The sequence below is a fragment of the Gobius niger genome (genome assembly GCF_951799975.1).
Source record: "Gobius niger genome assembly, chromosome: 22".
NCBI lineage: Eukaryota > Metazoa > Chordata > Actinopteri > Gobiiformes > Gobiidae > Gobius > Gobius niger.
Genome location: NC_136873.1, coordinates 6,895,592 through 6,915,384, shown reverse-complemented (window position 1 = coordinate 6,915,384; position 19,793 = coordinate 6,895,592). Strand labels below are relative to the sequence as shown.

Here is a 19,793-nt window from a genome sequence, read left to right as displayed (position 1 = left end):
ATTTGAACGGCCTTGTGTACACATTTTGCTCAACAAACAAACTTCCCTCGCCTTGAATCGTGCGTTTATTCCTGAACCACATTAGCATAAGCTGCTCTCACTGACGTCACGTTTCCTCCCACATTTTACAGGCTTTTCTCTCCTCTCAGATTTCAGCAAAACTCCAAAGTCGACATATATTTGTACGCACATAATAAAGACGGCGTTCCCTGGAGCACCTTCATGGACCCTATAAACCCATAAAGTCCTATCTTATGTCAGTCATCAGTCCGGGTAATCAAAAACACGATTTGCGGCTGGAAAGTCCCACAAAACATGAGCGAAAAGTGTTGAGAGACCACAAAAAACCTGGGTGAAACGCCGGAGCTCTTTTACGGCGTGAGCTGCTGTCAGTCGTGGTTTTACTGCAGAACGGAGCTCTGCTGGGGCTGACGACGGGGCCGGCAGCTTTAGGGCATTTTTTAAAGCCACACTGCGTAATATTTCATCCAATAATGGGAATACCGTACAATACAAGCGTTCATTTTATTACTACCTTTTTGGGCTTGCTTTTAAAACATACCGTGGAAAGGGAAATCTACACACTTTTCCCCACAGTTTGTTATGTTGCAGCCTCGTTCCAAAATGTATTACAGTTGGGGTTTTTATCTCATCAATCCACACACAAGAATCCCATAACAAGAGTGAAAAAAGCTTTGTAGAATGCTTTACAAATGTATTAAAGGGATATTTCAGGATTTTTGACATAAGGCACCAGACTAACCATATAAATGTCTGTGTCGATAGAGTAATTTTAACCATTTTGCATTTAAAATAACTTATATTTGAGCAGCATCAGCTTTGTGGTTGTATAAGCTTCGCAGCGGTGGAGTGATCTGCTAGAAAATAGTCCCTCAAAATGCGATCATTCATGTGATGCAAGGTCCGTTATATTCCAAAATCTCTCTAAAATCCTGCACAAGCTTAATATAGAAGACCTGAGGTGGCAGTAGTGAGCATAAAATGACTAACTTGTATCTAGCCCCTTTAACGTCGTAACTCCCGCCTGAACCGAGAGGATCTTTTTCCTCACGTCATCAGATTTTTATTTCCATCATTTTTTTGTTGGGTATTCAACTCATTTTTGTCACATTTTTGTCATTTTTTGTCAAATTTTGGATTTTTTTTTGTCATTTTTTTGTCACATTTTAGTCATTTTTTTAACCAATTTTTTGTCATTTTTTTGTCACATTTCTGTCATTTTTTCGTCAATTTCTTATCAAATTTTTGTCATTTGTTTGTCACATTTTTATCACATTTTTGAAATTTTGTTGTCATTTTTTATCACATTTTTGAAAATGTATTTGTCATTTTTTTAATTAATTTTTTGTCATTTTTTTGTCACATTTTTGTCATTTTTTGTCAAATTTTTATCAATTTTTTTGGTCTTTTTTTTGGTCACATTTTAATCAATTTTTGGTCATTTTTTGTCAATTTTTTGTCAATTTCTTGTGACATTTTTGTGACATTTTTGTGACATTTTTGCCACTTTTTCATCAATTTTTCGTCACTTTTTTGTCAATGTTTTCCATCATTGTTTTGTCTCAGTTTTGTCGCTATTTTCACTGCTTTTTTCCAGAAGCTTTTGGACTGGGGTAAAAGCCAAACTGGAGAAAATGTGCTCGGTTCAGGCGGGAGTTAAGGGGTTAAGGCAGCTGAACGTTCACCACTCTGAAGACCTGCTTTGCAACTTTACCGGGAGCGGGACATCTCCAGCTCGTCACCATGGAAACTTAAAGAGGTCAGGTCCTAATTCCTAATCCAAGTCCATTCTTTGATTACCCAGTGTGTTACCTGGAAGGCTGCCCACTCCTCTGCTGTGTTCCTCCACAGGTAGAGCGTAGGGAGCCCCGCTGGTCCCGGAGGTCCTGGCTGGCCTCTCTTCCCAGGTCTTCCTTCAGGACCAGTCTTACCCTTTAGTTCGTCAGATAAAGGGTGGAACAAAACATGACACACTTAAAGACAGTTTGTTAAAGCCTAATGTTGAAGATGAACTCATTGTGATCATCTAAAACACGCCATTGGTAGTGGTTATGGAGCTGGTTTGGAATATTTCACGGCAAGAAAGAGAAAAGAAGAGCCATTTCGGACCGTTTCAGACCAAATGAAAGTCTCAAAGAGCCACAATAGTTTCAACATTCAAAATAATGCAATCTATAAAAAAAATCTGGAAAATTTACCGTGATATACTGTTAAACAACAACAGTATTCGCTTGTAAAAGTTGAAATTGTTTATTACTGTTCAAAATGCAGCACTTTTCTGTCAATATTCCAACGGTATAAAGTTAAAGTTAAAATTTGATTTTAAAAAAACAGATTATTACTTATAAAAAAAACTAAATTCTGTTATTTAAAACATACATTCATTGTATTTTTTTTTATGATTAATTTCCATATAAATAACAGTCAAAAGTTTGCAAATTTTACGGAAAAAACTTATAAAAAGCAACAGTGTTTTTCTGTAAAAGTATAAATTGTATATTACTGTACAAAATACAGCACTTTTCTGTCAATATTCCAACAGTATAATACTTAAATACTTTTAAACTTACAGTTAAAATTTGATTAAACAGAATATTACTGTAAAAAAATTATGCTTTGTTTTTTAATTAATAAAACACAACTTTCAGCATTCTGTTGTGTTTTAGATATATATATTTTTAGCGGCTTGCATTGATACAAATCTACAAAACTCAGATATTCTAACACTGTAAACGGGGCACCAGATTTTGTGCCTCCCCCAACCCCTGATTTTCTCTGCTCCGCCCCTGCTTCACTGCACTCACTACATGTCGCCTCCTCTGCACCTTCACTCTCCTCACTCCAGATCAATCCAAACTCCTTTGCCAGAAGGGGACGTGTTAAAGACGTGCTTGACGTTGCTTTTGTGACTTTGCGTTTTGTATTTTGCGAGATCGGTGCAGTGTTGATTTCGTCGACTAAAATATTTAGTCTTAATTTTAGTCAAAGTGATATTTTTAACGACTAAAATTGGACTAAAACTAAATTAAAAGTTTCTCATGAGACTAAAACTATGACTAAAATGTCCAGATATTATAGTCGACTAAAATAAGACTAAATAAAAATGAAAAGGAGAGACTAAAATCATCCAAACTTCTATTGCCCGTCTGAAAGAGCCTCAGATCATTTAAATTCCCTGCCAAATGAACAGGTCTGAGCTTTGTTCATGTGGAGCAGAAACATGAAGCAGAGGAACAAGATTAAATATGATTATAATCAATATTATCAAGTCGACTAAATTCATCTTAAATTTAGTCGACTAAATTTACTTGCAATTTTAGTCGACTAAAACTAGACTAAAATTGAAGATATTTTTTTGACTAAAACTAGACTAAAATTGAATTACATTTTCGTCAAAAGACTAAAACTAAAACTAAATTAAAACATGTCAAAATTAACACTGGATCGGTGATGATTCGCTTTCAGCAGTTTCAGTGAAGTTTGCACTGCTTCTCCTGATATCGATTCAAGCGTCATTTGAGAGATGCCTCCAGTCCCAATAAGGAATGATACAGTACAATATTCCCCGTTTACTCATAAAGAGACGGAAATACATTGGCTTATTCAGGACGTATTCAAATCGTAGTTTACATAGGCCTATGCGTCTGAGGTATTTTGCTTTTGGTCCGGTTGCTCAGGGTCTGCCCCCCTCTGGCAGCAGGTCCAGACGCAGGAAAAAAAAGAAAACAGAGCCTCGATTCCTTTTTAATACACATCATTAAGAATAATCTTGCTATCATGAGCGCCAATCAGTCAAGTAATACAATACCCTTCATGAGTGCGTCAAGTATCATTCATGCACATTGACACAAAGTACTGCCACATGGGTTATGATGATGATGAATAACAGTAATACTAACATGGTAATAAATTAGGCATAAGAAATAAAAACTATACACTTGTTATAAAGTGTAGCATACTGTGATTGTTGACTTAATGTAATGGATTGTTGCATTTGTTGTAAATATGTAACCAACTAAACATTGTTATTGTTGCAACCACATTATTATTTAAGTATATGAATGGGGATGGGAGTTAACAAGCGTGTCTTCTTCCCACTCCTTTTCGAGCTAGAATGCTACTTTTTATTTTATTTTTTCTCCCTTTTGTGTAGGGCAGCTCGATTATTGAAAAAATAATAATCACGATTATTTTTGTCATAATTGAAATCACGATTATTCAAACGATTATTTGTTGCCTTTAAAAAAATCCAGCAAAAAGTGACAAAAATCCATCAAAAAAGTGACAAAAATCCAGCAAAAAAAGACAAAAATCCATCAAAAAAAGACAAAAAATCCATCAAAAAAAGACAAAAATCCATCAAAAAAATTACAAAAATCCATCAAAAAAAGTGACAAAAATCCATCAAAAAAATGACAAAAATCCATCAAAAAAGTGACAAAAATCCATCAAAAAAGTGACAAAATCCAGCAGAAAAAAGGTAAAAAATCCATCAAAAAAATGACAAAAATCCAGCAAAAAAGTGACAAAAATCCAGCAAAAAAGTGACAAAAATCCAGCAAAAAAATGACAAAAATCCAGCAGAAAAAAGGTAAAAAATCCATCAAAAAAGTGACAAAAATCCATCAAAAAAGTGACAAAAATCCAGCAGAAAAAAAGACAAAAATCCAGCAAAAAAGTGACAAAAATCCCAAAAATAAAAATTTGAAAAAAAACAATTAAAAAAAAAAATAAAAAATAAAAATTATAATCGATTTTTTGCGATTATGCTAATTTTGTAATCGTTTACTGTTGTAATCGAAATCGTAATCGAATTTCGATTAATTGCACAGCCCTAATATCTCAGTACGGAAAAACGGTGGCCTGTTCTTTTAAACCAGGGGTCTTCAACCTGTAACATCCGAAGAGCCATTTCAGACCGTTTCAGACCAGTCCCCAGCTGTGGGGAATAAGATAAAATATACCATTATTTTAAACAGTAAAATTATCTATAAAACTAAATGTACACGCTGTGCATTTAGTCAGATTAAAGCCTATCGCTAAATAAAGATCCAGTAGCGGAGACACCGAGGTGAGTGAGAGGAGGCCGGAGCAGCAGCAGCAGCCCTCGATTTAACCCGCGGAGGCGCTGGGAGCTTCCAACGCGCAAATGAAACAAATACAATGGAAGATGATAAATGGTAGGGCTGTGCAATTAATCGAAATTCGATTACGATTTCGATTACAACAGTAAACGATTACAAAATTAGCATCCTCGCAAAAAATCGATTATAATTTTTTTTTTCACATTTTTTTTTTTTTCTTAAATTTTTTTTTTTTTCACAATTTTTTTTCTAATTTTTAATTTTTGGATTTTTGTCACTTTTTTGCTGGATTTTTGTCACTTTTTTGCTGGATTTTTGTCTTTTTTTTGCTGGATTTTTGTCTTTTTCTGCTGGATTTTTGTCTTTTTTTTGCTGGATTTTTGTCTTTTTTTTTTCTGGATTTTTGTCTTTTTTTTGCTGGATTTTTGTCTTTTTCTGCTGGATTTTTGTCACTTTTTTGCTGGATTTTTGTCTTTTTTTTGCTGGATTTTTGTCTTTTTCTGCTGGATTTTTGTCTTTTTTTTGCTGGATTTTTGTCTTTTTCTGCTGGATTTTTGTCTTTTTTTTGCTGGATTTTTGTCTTTTTCTGCTGGATTTTTGTCTTTTTTCTGCTGGATTTTTGTCACTTTTTTGCTGGATTTTTGTCTTTTTTTTGCTGGATTTTTGTCTTTTTCTGCTGGATTTTTGTCTTTTTTTTGCTGGATTTTTGTCTTTTTCTGCTGGATTTTTGTCTTTTTTTTTTAGCTGGATTTTTGTCACTTTTTTGCTGGATTTTTGTCTTTTTTTGCTGGATTTTTGTCTTTTTTTTTGCTGGATTTTTGTCTTTTTTTATGGATTTTTGTCACTTTTTTTATGGATTTTTGTAAAGGCAACAAATAATCGTTTGAATAATCGTGATTTCAATTATGACAAAAATAATCGTGATTATTATTTTTTCCATAATCGAGCAGCCCTAATAAATGGTAAAGAAGAGTCTACTAGTTTACACGAGTTCTCGAGCAGAATGTGTCCGATCTTTTATCCTACACTGCCTAACCAAAAGAATTTAATTGCAGAAACTTCAAACAAGGCTCCATACGGTTCTTACCTTATCTCCCTTGAATCCCGTCCACCCCGTCTCCCCGGGACAGCCCTGCCGAGAACATGATCAGAATTAACACAGTTCAAAAAAGACAGAAGCTTTTGACTTTACTTCACATCCTGTACAAGACCACGCTCTGTGAAAAACTCCAGATTCAGAACCTTATCTCCTTCATCTCAGCGCTGCATGACCTACTGATGAAGAACAGCTGCTCTGAAACACGTTGCTTGGCCTGATGTGACCGTAGCCTCTAAAGATAATACTTCTATCAGTGCTAAGGACAAAGAGATGATGTACGTTACACAGGGAGGAGGCTGAGCTCGCCAAATGTCTTCCTAATGTTAAACGAGTGGCTTGGATCTGGGGTTTTATGACTAGGGCTGTGCAATTAATCGAAATTTGATTACGATTTCGATTACAACAGTAAACTATTACAAAATTAGCATAATCGCAAAAAATCGATTATAATATTTTTTTGTATATTTTTTTTCTATTTTTTTTTTTTCACATTATTTTTTTTCTTCTAATTTTTGGATTTTTGTCATTTTTTGATGGATTTTTGTCATTTTTTTTAAATGATTTTTTGTCATTTTTTTTGATGAATTTTTGTCATTTTTTTGCTGGATTTTTGTCATTCTTTTGATGGATTTTTGACATTTTTTTGCTGGATTTTTGTCTTTTTTTGATGGATTTTTATCATTTTTTTGCTGGATTTTTGTCATTTTTTTGCTGGATTTTTGTCATTTTTTTGCTGGATTTTTGTCTTTTTTTTGCTGGATTTTTGTCATTTTTTTGCTGGATTTTTGTCATTTTTTTGATGGATTTTTGTCATTTTTTTGATGGATTTTTGTCATTTTTTTTGATGGATTTTTGTCATTTTTTTGCTGGATTTTTGTCATTTTTTTTGATGGATTTTTGTCATTTTTTTGATGGATTTTTGTCATTTTTTTGATGGATTTTTGTCTTTTTTTTGCTGGATTTTTGTCATTTTTTTGCTGGATTTTTGTCATTTTTTTGCTGGATTTTTGTCATTTTTTTTGCTGGATTTTTGTCATTTTTTTGCTGGATTTTTGTCATTTTTTTGCTGGATTTTTGTCATTTTTTGATGGATTTTTGTCATTTTTTGATGGATTTTTATCATTTTTTTGCTGGATTTTTGTCATTTTTTTGCTGAATTTTTGTCATTTTTTGTATGGATTTTTGTCAATTTTTGATGGATTTTTGTCTTTTTTTTTGATGGATTTTTGTCTTTTTTTTGCTGGATTTTTGTCTTTTTTTTGCTGGATTTTTGTCATTTTTTTGCTGGATTTTTGTCTTTTTTTTGCTGGATTTTTGTCATTTTTTTGCTGGATTTTTGTCTTTTTTTTGCTGGATTTTTGTCATTTTTTTGCTGGATTTTTGTCATTTTTTTGCTGGATTTTTGTCATTTTTTTGATGGATTTTTGTCTTTTTTTTGAGGGATTTTTGTCATTTTTTTGCTGGATTTTTGTCTTTTTTTTGATCGATTTTTGTCACTTTTTTGATCGATTTTTGTCACTTTTTTGCTGGATTTTTGTCTTTTTTTGCTGGATTTTGGTCTTTTTTGGATGGATTTTTGTCATTTTTTGATGGATTTTTGTCTTTTTTTTGATGGATTTTTGTCATTTTTTTGCTGGATTTTTTTAAAGGCAACAAATAATCGTTTGAATAATCGTGATTTCAATTATGACAAAATTAATCGTGATTGTTATTTTTTCAATAATCGAGCAGCCCTATTTATGACTCAGCGTGGGCCAGATGGTGCTTCACTTTGTTTGCTTGGCTTGTCAAATTGAATGCTTTTTAATGCCGTTTTTAATACACAAATACTGCATTTTCATCGATGCAGGAAAAAAGCATAAAAGCCTGGTGTAAAGACAGCGTTGCTTCATGTGTTGCGTGGGCACAGCTGTTGTGCTAAGTGCCTGTGACACTGGTGAGAGGGGGTCGCTTATGAAAAAAGAGGGAGGCTGAGGTGTGGTTTATTACAAGCAGGACTATTATACTGGCTCGATAGTTCTGCAAAGACAAGTAAACGAGAAGTAGCGCCAATCTACAAGCAATGTGTTTGGATTATAAACAATAATATCATTAATTGTGATCAAAAATGCGGCAATTAATCAATCGCCATATTTTTTGACAGAGCCGTGGGAGCATGTTTTAGTTAGAAGGTGCTGAGGGACAAAATTTATCCCATAAACGCTTTTTCTGCGCATATTTCCTATTTATTAATATTGCATGCAGTTCCCAAACTGTCCACCAGAGGGTGCTGCAACCCCCTCAGCACCCTGGGTTCCCACGGCCTTGTTTTTTGATTATCGTGCTAGAAGATAATCGCTAAATCCATCAGACAACCAGTACCGGGAGTGCACTTTTCCTGATCGGACCAAGTTTGCTTTGCTTGTTTGAGGACATTTCAGACCAGTTCTAGGGTAAATCTCGCTTGAAATAAGAAAGTAATTTTCTGACCCCATTGGCAAAGAAAATGACCTGAAATAAGGACGAAATGTATCGAAACGAGTCAGAAACATCTCAGAACAAGTGAAATAATCTCGGACAAACGCCCAACAACTTCTTAACTAGTCAAAACAACTAACATTTGGATTATTATGCTCAAATTGAGATGTTTATACTGATCTAGTTAAATACTTTTGTCTCCAAGGAGATGTGACCCTATGGTCCTCATGACGGGGAGCTGACATTGCTGTAATACCACCCCCTGGTGGCCAGGGGCGACTCAAAGAGACACTTGGGAGGATTGATTCTAATGGGACTTCAAACGTCCCAAGAACAGCTTAAAGCAGTACTAAGTAACGTGTTTACCTTAATAAACCCTCTCCGTAGTCCCTGTGGGGGTAATACAAGTGTTTATGGGATGATTGGAGGGTCTTTCATCTCCCCCCATGTTTGCAACTTGACTGCCACCGGACCGGAGCCACCAATACACACTAATGGAATCACGAAGAAGAAGCTAACAGGCTAACGGGCAAAGCTAACTGCGGGCTAACGTCACTTTAAACAGTATTTACAGCCAAGTTTGAGTGAAAAAAAAATATTTCATTGTATACTTGGATGCACAGTAACCCTCTCTCCCTTTGCCTTTTCTGTCAGCGTAGTATTTACTCTCTAAGACAATTAAGTTTAAAAATCGTAACTTGCTACTTATGGCCTCTATGGGCAAGAGTTACTTAGTACTGCCTTAAAAGCCTGGCTCCAAAGAGTTTTTCTTTTTCTAAAAATGTCTATGACCAATGTGACCACGCTGGGTTTGGTGAAATATTTTTAACCACACTGTTTTTTGTCTAAAAGCCCAAAAATTTGAAGCATTTTCAGTGCATTAACCAATCAATCAAACTCTGTGGAGGCTCCGCCCGCCCCATGAGCGCAGGGCTTCTTGCCTTTTTGCCCTTTAAAGGCACAGGCTGTGTAGGAGGAGATGGAGCGGCCATTAAGGTTCACAAACGACAATGAATGGGGCTGAATGGGACCCGCTCATCTTTATTATATTCTATCTATGGACTAAAGTCAGCAGTGTTTAAGATTTCAGCATGTTAGTTCCTCTTCCAAATCCATTCTTTGATTATCCAATGCAAAAACAGCAGGTCTGGAGCTGGAAGATCTGTGTCCCCTCCCATACAGAAGCCTGAATGAGGACTTAGCACCTCTCCTGCAATAATCTGTGCTAATGCTACAGATTAGACTGTGGTTTCAAATCGTATGCGGTGCAGGTGCGACGGGAGGCCAGCAGAGGGCGCCAGACACAGTGAAGCTTGATGGGATAAATTTAGCCCTGTCCTGCAATAAACGGATAAACAGATGTCCCGCACGGCTTTGATCATGAACATAAAAGTCCGAACAAACAAAAGATCAGAAGGTAATGAGTTGAGGGTGAGAAAGTTGTAAAGTTACCCGGCAAACGGAGCAGCCTGATGTCATTAAACGTCTTTAGAACCAGAAGAAACGAAAAGCATCCTCGACTCATACTTGTGAAGTCTATGGAGGATTAGATAAAAAGTGCTGTATATGCTGGGGGTCATGGCTCAGTGTCCTTAAGTGGGGTTGGAGAGGAGCGTAGTTTGTGAAGGGCAGGACAGGGAGAGAGTTCAGCTGAAAAGGAACTTCTGTGTCTAGCTTTCACTTCACAGTTGTCAGTTCCTTGTGTTTGAACTTTCAGTAAAAAAATCAAAATAAAATCTTTATGTTTATGGTTGTAAACATGACAAAATGTGCAAAAGTTCAAGGTGTATGAATACTTTCGAGAGGCACTGCATAAACTTTAAATTGTTGTGCATTAAAATCCACAGAGTACATTGTATAATCACACTCACTTCCGGTCCGGGAGGTCCCATCCGGCCTTTCGCTCCTCTCCGCAGCTTGTACCACTTCCCATCCGACCCCAGGACCAGGTCTCCCTCCCGGGACACCACGCTGACCACTCCGGGCCGCTCCTGAACCCCCCGTCCGGCACTTCGCTGGGTGACAGTGGGCTCTGCCTCCTCTGGGCTGGATGTCACAGGCGGGGCAGGCGAGGACGACACACTCAGAAGTTTATCGGAAGATTTCGGGATCACAGGCTTCTTGGGGGCCGCCCCTGAATCCAAATCAATAATATCCTCCGAAGGTTTTCCGGGAAACAGCGGGACAGTCCTCCCCCCCGCGTCGGCTTTCTTGTCCGTGGTGATGTTTTCCTCCGCGCCCTTCGAGGCGTCGGGCTTGCCCTTCTGCGGGTTCTTGCGGCCGTTCCTGGGGGGTTTCCAGCCGGGGTTGACGAGTCCGCCGTTATGGAAGACGGGGTCCAGCAGGTCGGTGTCCTCGTCCACCAGAAAGACGTCCCCGCGAGTGACGGAGCCTTTGCGGTCCGGTCCGGAGGGCACCGTCCCATCGCCGCGAGACGCCCCGGGCCGAGAGAACACGCCCTGTGGAGGCAAAAGCACAGGCCAGAGTCAGGAAAGTGCAAAGGACTGGTTTGTGAACGCAATTATATTTAAGATTTAGCAAAAATAGAATGCTGCTCTTCCTTTGTTTAACTTATTTTTTCCCTTTTTCTTAACATTGGTCAAAGGAACAGGATGTGACAAAAGAGGCAAACATCCAGCGACATCTTGGATGAATTTTGCTTTGCTTTGTTCATCTGCGCTGACTTTGAGCGCAACTGTCTTTCAGAAGATGGTGAAAGGCTGTTGTGGAGTGGAGGGAGCTGAGCAGGTGGAAGAGGAAGGAGGAGGTGGTTTAGACACGTTAAAAACAACCTTAAAGCATGGTTTCTAATTGTCCTAAACTTTCTACAGCCGGATATTCCTCCTGTGCTTGGTTAGTTACAGTTAAGGAAACCATGGTGATACTTTTTTTTTTTTTAGAAATCTCATACTAATGAGGGTCGGACAGTTAGCATTGGTTCTGCGCTAACTACACGTCACACAAGGGCGGAGTCTACAGTGAAGATCCCGCCCTTATGCCCTTTTTAGGAACATGCTTCGTCAGAGCCGGGGAGGAGGAGTCTGTAAATCCGCCATGATTTTCCCCCTCGAACGTGGTCATTGTGGTAAACGGGAGGAGTGAGGAATGACTGTCAGACACTTCTCCTTTCTGTTCAAAAGAAGAACAGTCGGGGCGGCTCCTCGCAGCCTATCTTTTCACGATTTTACCCACATCGGTCCAATCACGCACCAAGAGACGGAAGCCGTCACCTGTCACCACCGCGCACTCTTCCAAAACATTAAAGATGGCGGCGCGGCGACCGATACACTGTTTTCTTCTGCTCTTTCGTCTGTTTTAAATCATTTGGAAAATCCCTAAAACCGGAGCAGCGTTCGAAGCGTTCCTCGTAAAAAAAGGACGTTTTTGGAAAGGCTTCCTGACACTTGTTGCTGCGACGTATCTAGCGTTGCTCTGATTGGTTGATGCCGTCTGTCAATCACGCCCACAGGGGAATCGTTGAGATCATGATTGCTCCCAGACTATATGTCTTTGAAATATCTATGAAAACGCTTGTAGTTTGGCAGGGCAGGCAATGAAATGTCTATGGCACTGACTCTTGTCGCTCTGGGTGCTATGAGCAGAGGTTACATTAACCGAAAATTCTCCGTCATTTATGGAATATTTTTTACTTTGACGGAAAATTTCAAAGGCCGTCCGTCATTTTGAAGGATTGAAAATAAAGACGCAGCTCTGCTGTTTTTCAGAGCGCGCGGGGCTCTCTCTCTCTCTAAAGTTTCACACCGTGTCTTGTCTTGGATGAGCTCTTACAAGTTGTATCACTGCCTTGCTCGCTAACTTTCCTGACCCGGGCGCTAACAACAACACGGGGAAGAAAACCACGATACAAACGCGGTTAAAGACTAATAATATCCTTATGAAGCCGCTCTTCTCACGTAAGTCTCAGGACAAGCTCATCTATGTCTCTCTCTCTTTCCCTCCCCATGTGCGTAGCGGCGGTGCGTAGTAGGGCTGCTCGATTATTGAAAAAATAATAATCACGATTATTTTTGTCACAATTGAAATCATGATTATTCAAACGATTATTTGTTGCCTTTAAAAAAATCCATCAAAAAAAGACAAAAATCCAGCAAAAAAGTGACAAAAATCCAGCAGAAAAAAGACAAAAATCCAGCAAAAAAGTGACAAAAATCCATCAAAAAAAGACAAAAATCCATCTAAAAAAGACAAAAATCCATCAAAAAAAGACAAAAATCCATCAAAAAAGTGACAAAAATCCAGCAAAAAAGTGACAAAAATCCAGCAAAAAATGACAAAAATCCATCAAAAAAGTGACAAAAATCCATCAAAAAAGTGACAAAAATCCAAAAATTAAAAATGTGAAAAGAAAAAAAAATGTGAAAAAAAAAGTTTGACCAAAAAAAAAAAAAAAAATTGAAAAAAAATAAAAAAATAATCGATTTTTTGCGATTATGCTAATTTTGTAATCGTTTACTGTTGTAATCGAAATCGTAATCGAATTTCGATTAATTGCACAGCCCTAGTGCGTAGTGCAGTGATGTGAACTAGTAAACATTGTCCCGTTCACCCACCATCTCTCACATTCCGTTAAAATTGAGAAAATCCAAATAGTAAGCTCCACATTTGTATGAGCGTAACCTGAGCCTTGATATTGATGAGCAGGTGACGCTCTGAAAGTCGTCTCCTCTGAGACTTTTACGCACAAGTTTATACACATTTCTGTTGCAAAATGTACCAAGACTGTTCAGATCAGGTTTAGTTTAGCTCCATTTATCCTGCAATCTCACATTATTACTAACATAAATAATATGCAGCCTATATATATATACATCCCCTTGTTTTTGCTGTTAAAATGTTGCTGATTAGTAACTGATGAACTGTTTAATGACGACTGACGTGCTATGGATACAAGTAAAGGCTTTTAAAAATGTATTTCATTTAAATTGAACAAAATCACAAAAAGTAGTGAATCCCCTCCATATCTTTGCTTGTAGTAAATGCAGACACATGGAGGGCTGTCCCACTTCTGAGTCTTCTCAGCCCTTAGCCCTGTGTTTAAGGCTACGGCAAGGGCAAAGGGGGAGGAAAGAATTTTAAAAAGAAAGAAAGAAAACATCGAGCCGAGTTTGTTTATAAGATGTGTTCAGTTGTTGGTGCTATTTGAACATTTGCTAGCATCAAACTGATGTTAGTCTTTAGCTTCAAGGCTCAAACTCCTACATTTAAAAACGTGGAAGTCTAGTTGAAGAATTGACATCCTGTGGAATTTTTTTTTAATATATTGTAGCCAATAATTCTACAGCCACATGTTCTCAGCCACGTAGTTTCAATATTAAGTCTCCATATGAATAAAACCAGGACAGGAAACAGTCGCAAGCTTGATTAAACTATAGGAACATTTGACAGGAAATGGATTCCACTCAAACAGCGTCATGTTTATAATTACTTGAAAAGCATTTTGCCACAACAGATGATGTCACGTTTTCAGGAAGACTTCAGTTCCGCTTTTAGTCGACCGGACGAGGGATCTAAATGAAACACTTGAACGAGCCTGGACAGCATCAGCATCAGGACTGAACCGTACAGAAAAGAAACAGATGTTCCGCTGATGAGAAGTCAAAGAAAGAAAAGGGTCAAAATCGGATCAAACAGAAAAGTTCAATAGCGAGGTCAGAGCAGGCGAAAAATCATAAAATCTCAATAAAACAAATATGCAATAAAGCGTTCCTTCATTAACCTTAAACACTGTTTCCTCCATCTTCCCTATACTTTATTTTTGTCAGTGTCTTTTGCTAGTGGGGTTATTTCACTGAACTGCAGCTGAAAACAAGGGCAAGGACATCGACTATTGAGAATGTCTTTAACCTCTTACCTTCCGCCTAAACCGAGCGCAGATTCTCCAGTTTGACTTTACTCAAATCTAACATGTTCTCACCTGGCACTTAACGCCTCATAGTCAAGACATACAAAACAGATCCTTTTCCTCATATCGCTGTCTCGTTGTTCACATTCTTTTTCATCTCACATTTGACACATTTTTGTTGTTTGTCGTCACATTTTTTTTATTTTTGTCACATTTTTTTGCTTTTTTTGTCACATTTTTATTATTTTTTGTCAATTTTTCATTAATTTTTTTGTAAATTTTTTGTCACATTTTTTATTTATTTTTTGTAACATTTTTATTTATTTTTTGTCAAATTTTTATTTAGATTTTTGTCACATTTTGATTATTTTTTGTCACATTTTTATTTATATTTTTGTCACATTTTTTATTTATATTTTTTGTAAATTTTTTATTATTTTTTGTCACATTTTTCATTTATTTTTTGTATTTTTTTTATAACTTTTTGTCACATTTTTATTATTTTTTGTTACATTTTTATTATTTTTGTCACATTTTTTAGTCACATTTTTATTATTTTTTGTCACATTTTTTATTTATATTTTTGTCACATTTTTATTATTTTTTGTCACATTTTTTATTTATATTTTTGTCACATTTTTATTATTTTTTGTCAATTTGTCATTTATTTTTTGTAAATTTTTTATTATTTCTTGTCACATTTTTGTTGGGTTATTTTTGTCACATTTTTTATTATTTTTTGACATTTTTTTATAATTTTGTCACATTTTTTATTGTTTTTTGTCACATTTTTGTCGCTTTTTTATTTATTTATTTTTTTTACACTTTTTCCAATAAGCTTCTACATTTGGGTAAAACCAAACAGGAGAGAAAGTGCTCTGTTCAGGTGCAAGGTAAGAGGTTAATGCTGGACTATATTCAGGGTTTATACAGGCAGAAGCAAGTCAAATTTAATGCTTTTTAATTCAATTTTTGATGCTGAAATACTTAATAGCCTGGGGACCATGGTCGAAATCTTCTCATGGATTTGGGAACCAATCACAGAACGAGACGATGACGCACTATTCGATATATACGGAAGCTTGTAGTTTGTCTACAGATTTAAAAAAAAAGTTGATTTAAGGATCAAACATGACAGCAGCAGACGTGACGCCATCTTTCGATCAAGCTTTAGACAGTGTTCTGAATAGTTTAGCTCGATGGTTTACAGGAGATATACCTGATTTTACTTCTAGAAATGGAGTGAAATGTACTTTGTCCTCCTTTAGTGTATAATAAACTCAAAAGTTTGGCTATTTTTCTCACATTTTTGTTAAAGTGACCCTGAAAAATGACCCTGCAAGTTGTGAAATGTGCCTTTAAACCTCTCCCTGTAAGGAATATAGATCCAACAAATATATTAGTAAAGTTACGAATTAGTTTGGACTTAGTTTGTGATTAAAAAAAATCAGAAACAGGGCCTTTAATGCCACAGATGCAATTAAAAATGATCAGAATCGGACTAAACAGGCAACATTTCAACAAAAAAACTGCAATTGAACATGTTTTAGTCCATAATTTGGGTATTTTCTATTAACTTGTAGTAAAAATGATCCAATAAATGCCCCGCGGCCCAAGTGTAAATCGTTCTTCTTCACCTGTAGGACAAACAGTTTACCCGGTTGTGTTTCGGAGCTGAGCGTTCGGAGCCTGCGGGGCAGATCTGGCCCCGACGCGCCGGAGCTTGAACTTGTCCAATCCATCATTTCATCACAAGTGCACCTTTCATTATTGTTTAACTTACGGTGCGATTACACAGGGCTGCACAGATTATTATGAAAGACTGTGGCATTTCAATAACCTCGGGTAAACACAGTATATAAAGCAGAGACGCTTTATAGGTTCTCTTGGTGACCCTGACGATACTTCCTTGTGTTTAGGTACTACCGGTATCGGAAAAATAAAAGTATCGAAAGCAGGTACCGAAACGAGATACAAAATCTTTATATTCAAGCTTTTATGCTGTTGGTTCTACAAATTTAAAAAGAAAAGAAAAGTGAGAGACAAGTAAAAAAAAAAAAAAAGCAAAAAGGGAAAAAAAACGTGGGGAAAAAAAATGGAAGAAAAAAAAATGGAATGACTGTTTTGGCTCAGAACAAAGAAATAAATCATCCTTTTGTGTTGATAATTGCTGCCCCGCCTTCCTTTTACATATGCAAATTAGTATCGATACTTTTTGCCCAATATCGATACTTAAAAAGTAGCCGTTTGGTATCGATATATTGATACTTTGGCATCGATCCGCCCATCCCTAATGAAAAGCGTGAAATAGTTGAATGCCTTGGTCTAGGCATGAAAACCTTCGATATTTCATGAAACATTAAGCGTAATCATCGTACTGATAAAAGATTTGTGGCTGATTCAGACACACTCGGGTTTGTGCAGATAAAGGCACAATGAGGACGGTTTCAGCCAGACAAATACATCCGATTAAGAGAACAGCTGCTACAAAGCCGCAAACAAGGTGTAGGACCCTCCAAAGCCTTGTTTAACAGTGTTGTTTATGGAACTGAAGTTGCATAATCATTCTTAACATAGTGTGTCGCCAAATTATTGTAATATTGGGTAAAGCAATGCCACAACAGACTTTGACTTTTGATATGTTTGATATTTAGATATTATTCTGTTTTAATTATTTGCTCTTTTAAAGGTTATATAAGTGAATTTCTCCATTGTGAGATCAATAAAGTCCTATCTTATAAAATCTTGGCTCCATTTGAGGTCATTTGTCATTTTTGTCATGGATTTTTGTCATTTTTTGATGGATTTTTGTCACTTTTTAGCTGGATTTTTGTCTTTTTTTTGCTGGATTTTTGTCTTTTTTTGATGGATTTTTGTCACTTTTGTTTGCTGGATTTTTGTCTTTTTTTTGCTGGATTTTTGTCTTTTTTTGATGGATTTTTGTCACTTTTTTGCTGGATTTTTGTCTTTTTTTTGCTGGATTATTGTCTTTTTTTGCTGGATTTTTGTCACTTTTTTGCTGGATTTTTGTCACTTTTTTGCTGGATTTTTGTCATTTTTTGATGGATTTTTGTCACTTTTTTGCTGGATTTTAGTCATTTTTTTGCTGGATTTTTGTCTTTTTTTGATGGATTTTTGTCACTTTTTTGCTGGATTTTTGTCTTTTTTTTGCTGGATTTTTGTCACTTTTTTGCTGGATTTTTGTCATTTTTTTGCTGGATTTTTGTCTTTTTTTGATGGATTTTTGTCACTTTTTTGCTGGATTTTTGTCTTTTTTTGATGGATTTTTGTCACTTTTTTGCTGGATTTTTGTCACTTTTTTGCTGGATTTTTGTCATTTTTTGATGGATTTTTGTCTTTTTTTGATGGATTTTTGTCTTTTTTTGCTGGATTGTTGTTTTTGAGGTTTACAAAGACATTTCTAACACAGAAACGTTTGGGAAAGTGCACATTTTGGTCCGGATTTGTCTCCTCATCTATGACCGAATTTGCGCCGGAGCCGGGTTTCGCTTGTTTTAGCTCACGGTGGCTCCGCGTCATGTGACTTGTTCTTGAGCCCGGGGCATTACACGGGGTCAAGGTCAGGGGATTTGAGTCTCCAGCGGACCACCCATGCAACAAACGCCGATGTTGGTTTGGATCAGAGCGGCCAATCACAAGTGGCGGTGCGGGATATAAGATTCTACAAATAACTTCACAGCTTTTCAAACAAGAAATTAGCCCCGACGTCTTTGGGCAGAAAGAAGAGCCTTTGTCAGGAACGATTTCCCACAGACTCGAAAACTGACCTGGTGATATTTCATTTAGTTGAGGTTGTGAGTGCTCCAGATGCTAACAGGAGGTGAAGATGCAAGTTTAAGCCGTTACCGAGCACCGGAACAGAGCACGTTTTCTGCAGTTTGGCTTTACCCCAGTCCAAAAGCTTCTGGAATAAAAGGTGTGAATATAGCGACAGAACTGAGACAAAAACAATGATGAAGATGTGACAAAGAAAGTGAGAAAACTTTGATAAAAAAGTGATGAAAATATGATAAAAATGACACAAAAATGACAAAAAAGTGACAAAAAAAGTGACAAAAAATGTGACAAAAAATGTGACAAAAAAGACAAAAAATTACAAAAAAGTGACAAAAATTCGACCAAAAAAAAAATACAAAAAAAATACAAAAAATGACAAAAAAGTGACCAAAATTTGACAAAAAAAATGACACAAAAATGACACAAAAATGACAAAAAAGTGACAAAAAAGTGACAAAAAATGTGACAAAAAACACAAAAAAGTGACAAAAATTTGACCAAAAAAATACAAAAAATGACAAAAATGTGACCAAAATTCGACAAAAAAAATACACAAAAATGACACAAAAATGACATAAAAATGACATAAAAATGACAAAAAAATGACAAAAAAATGACATAAAAATGACCAAAAAATGACAAAAAAGTGACAAAAAATGTGACAAAAAAATGACAAAAAATGTGAAAAAAATGTAACAGAAAAAGACAAAAAAGTGACAAAAATTTGACCAAAAAAAGACAAAAAAATGACCAAAATGTGACAAAAAATGACAAAAAAAGACAAAAAATGTGACCAAAATATGACAAAAAAAATGACTAAAATGTGACAGAAAAAGACAAAAAAATTACTAAAAATTACTAAAAATTTCAAAAAAGTGACAAAAAATGTGACAAAAAACAACAACAAAAAAAGACAAAAAAATGACAAAAAATGCGACAAAAAATTACAAAAAAGTGACAAAAAAAATGACAAAAAAAAAAAGATGGATTTGGGTAAAGCTGAACTGGAGAAAATGCTCTCGGTTCAGGCGGGAGTTAAGCGGTTAAGCACCATTTTCTACAAATGCCAGCGTTGTTTGTACGTGAGTAGCGCTGGGTACCGTTAAACGACACCAGTCTGGGTATCGGGGAAAAGAGTTTAGGTTTTACTTGTGTCTAAAGAAAATAAGCTTTGATGATGTTACAAAGAACAATACAGTTTGTACAAGATAACTTTCCCAACGTGCAGCACTGAAGTCATGATTTTCCCTCAGTCTTTCCCCAAAGTAAACGTCCCGTACCTTGTCTTTGCGTGTCCTCTGACCCCCGGCGTTTGCCCCGTGCAGCTCCAGCAGGACGCAGCCCACCAGCGCGTACCACCCCGCCTGACAGAGCATGACCGCGGGGCCGCAGGACAGCAGCTCTGAGGCCGGGGGAGCGCGGAGCCAGCCCGTACCCACAGGAGGCCACGCCCACCGCGCTCCCCGGCCCC

General features: G+C 36.6%; 1 protein-coding gene across 1 annotated transcript in view; it reads right to left on the bottom strand.

Annotated features, from left to right (window-relative positions):
* The window catches only part of LOC306981570 (uncharacterized protein), a gene marked incomplete at its 5' end in the record, with an annotated part of 139,220 nt that overhangs the window by 32,798 nt on the left and 86,629 nt on the right, over positions 1 to 19,793 (bottom strand). The window contains 3 exons of the mRNA XM_079581178.1: positions 1,834 to 1,953; positions 6,193 to 6,237; positions 10,533 to 11,120. Of these exons, the coding sequence (XP_079437304.1) occupies positions 1,834 to 1,953; positions 6,193 to 6,237; positions 10,533 to 11,120 (753 nt within the window). The remainder of the gene's footprint in view (positions 1 to 1,833; positions 1,954 to 6,192; positions 6,238 to 10,532; positions 11,121 to 19,793) is intronic.